General features: G+C 64.4%; 1 protein-coding gene across 1 annotated transcript in view; it reads left to right on the forward strand.

The window, feature by feature from the left end:
* Positions 1-12: 12 nt before the first annotated feature.
* The window catches only part of KXD1 (KxDL motif containing 1), a 1,355-nt gene continuing 962 nt past the window's right edge, over positions 13-405 (forward strand). Inside the window, exons 1-2 of the mRNA XM_010149913.1 lie at positions 13-114; positions 210-362. Of these exons, the coding sequence (XP_010148215.1) occupies positions 20-114; positions 210-362 (248 nt within the window). The 5' untranslated portion in view covers positions 13-19. The remainder of the gene's footprint in view (positions 115-209; positions 363-405) is intronic.

The following is a 405-nucleotide window of genomic DNA, read 5'->3' on the forward strand; positions in this document are numbered from 1 at the left end:
GCGGTCCCCGCAGGCCGCGATGGAGCCCACGGCCTCGCAGGTGTTCTGCGGGCGGGTGCTGGGCATGGTCAACGCCGAGGACGTCAACGCCATCATCCTGGCCCAGAAAAACATGTGAGTCCGGGGAGAACCGGCTCGCGGGGAGCCCGGTAACGGCACCGGGAGCCTCCTGGGATCCCTGCTGAGACCCCTCTGCTTCCCCTGCGCAGGTTGGATCGATTCGAGAAGACCAACGAGATGCTGCTCAACTTCAACAACCTCTCCAGCGTCCGCATGCAGCAGATGAGCGAGCGTTTCCTCCACCACACCAAGACGCTGGTGGAAATGAAGAAGGACCTGGACAGCATCTTCCGGAGGATCCGGTGGGCAGCGGGGACAGGGATGTCACCGCTGGCAGGGGGGGAG

This window comes from Eurypyga helias, unplaced genomic scaffold, assembly GCF_000690775.1.
Source record: "Eurypyga helias isolate BGI_N326 unplaced genomic scaffold, ASM69077v1 scaffold32560, whole genome shotgun sequence".
In the NCBI taxonomy this organism is placed as follows: Eukaryota; Metazoa; Chordata; class Aves; order Eurypygiformes; family Eurypygidae; genus Eurypyga; species Eurypyga helias.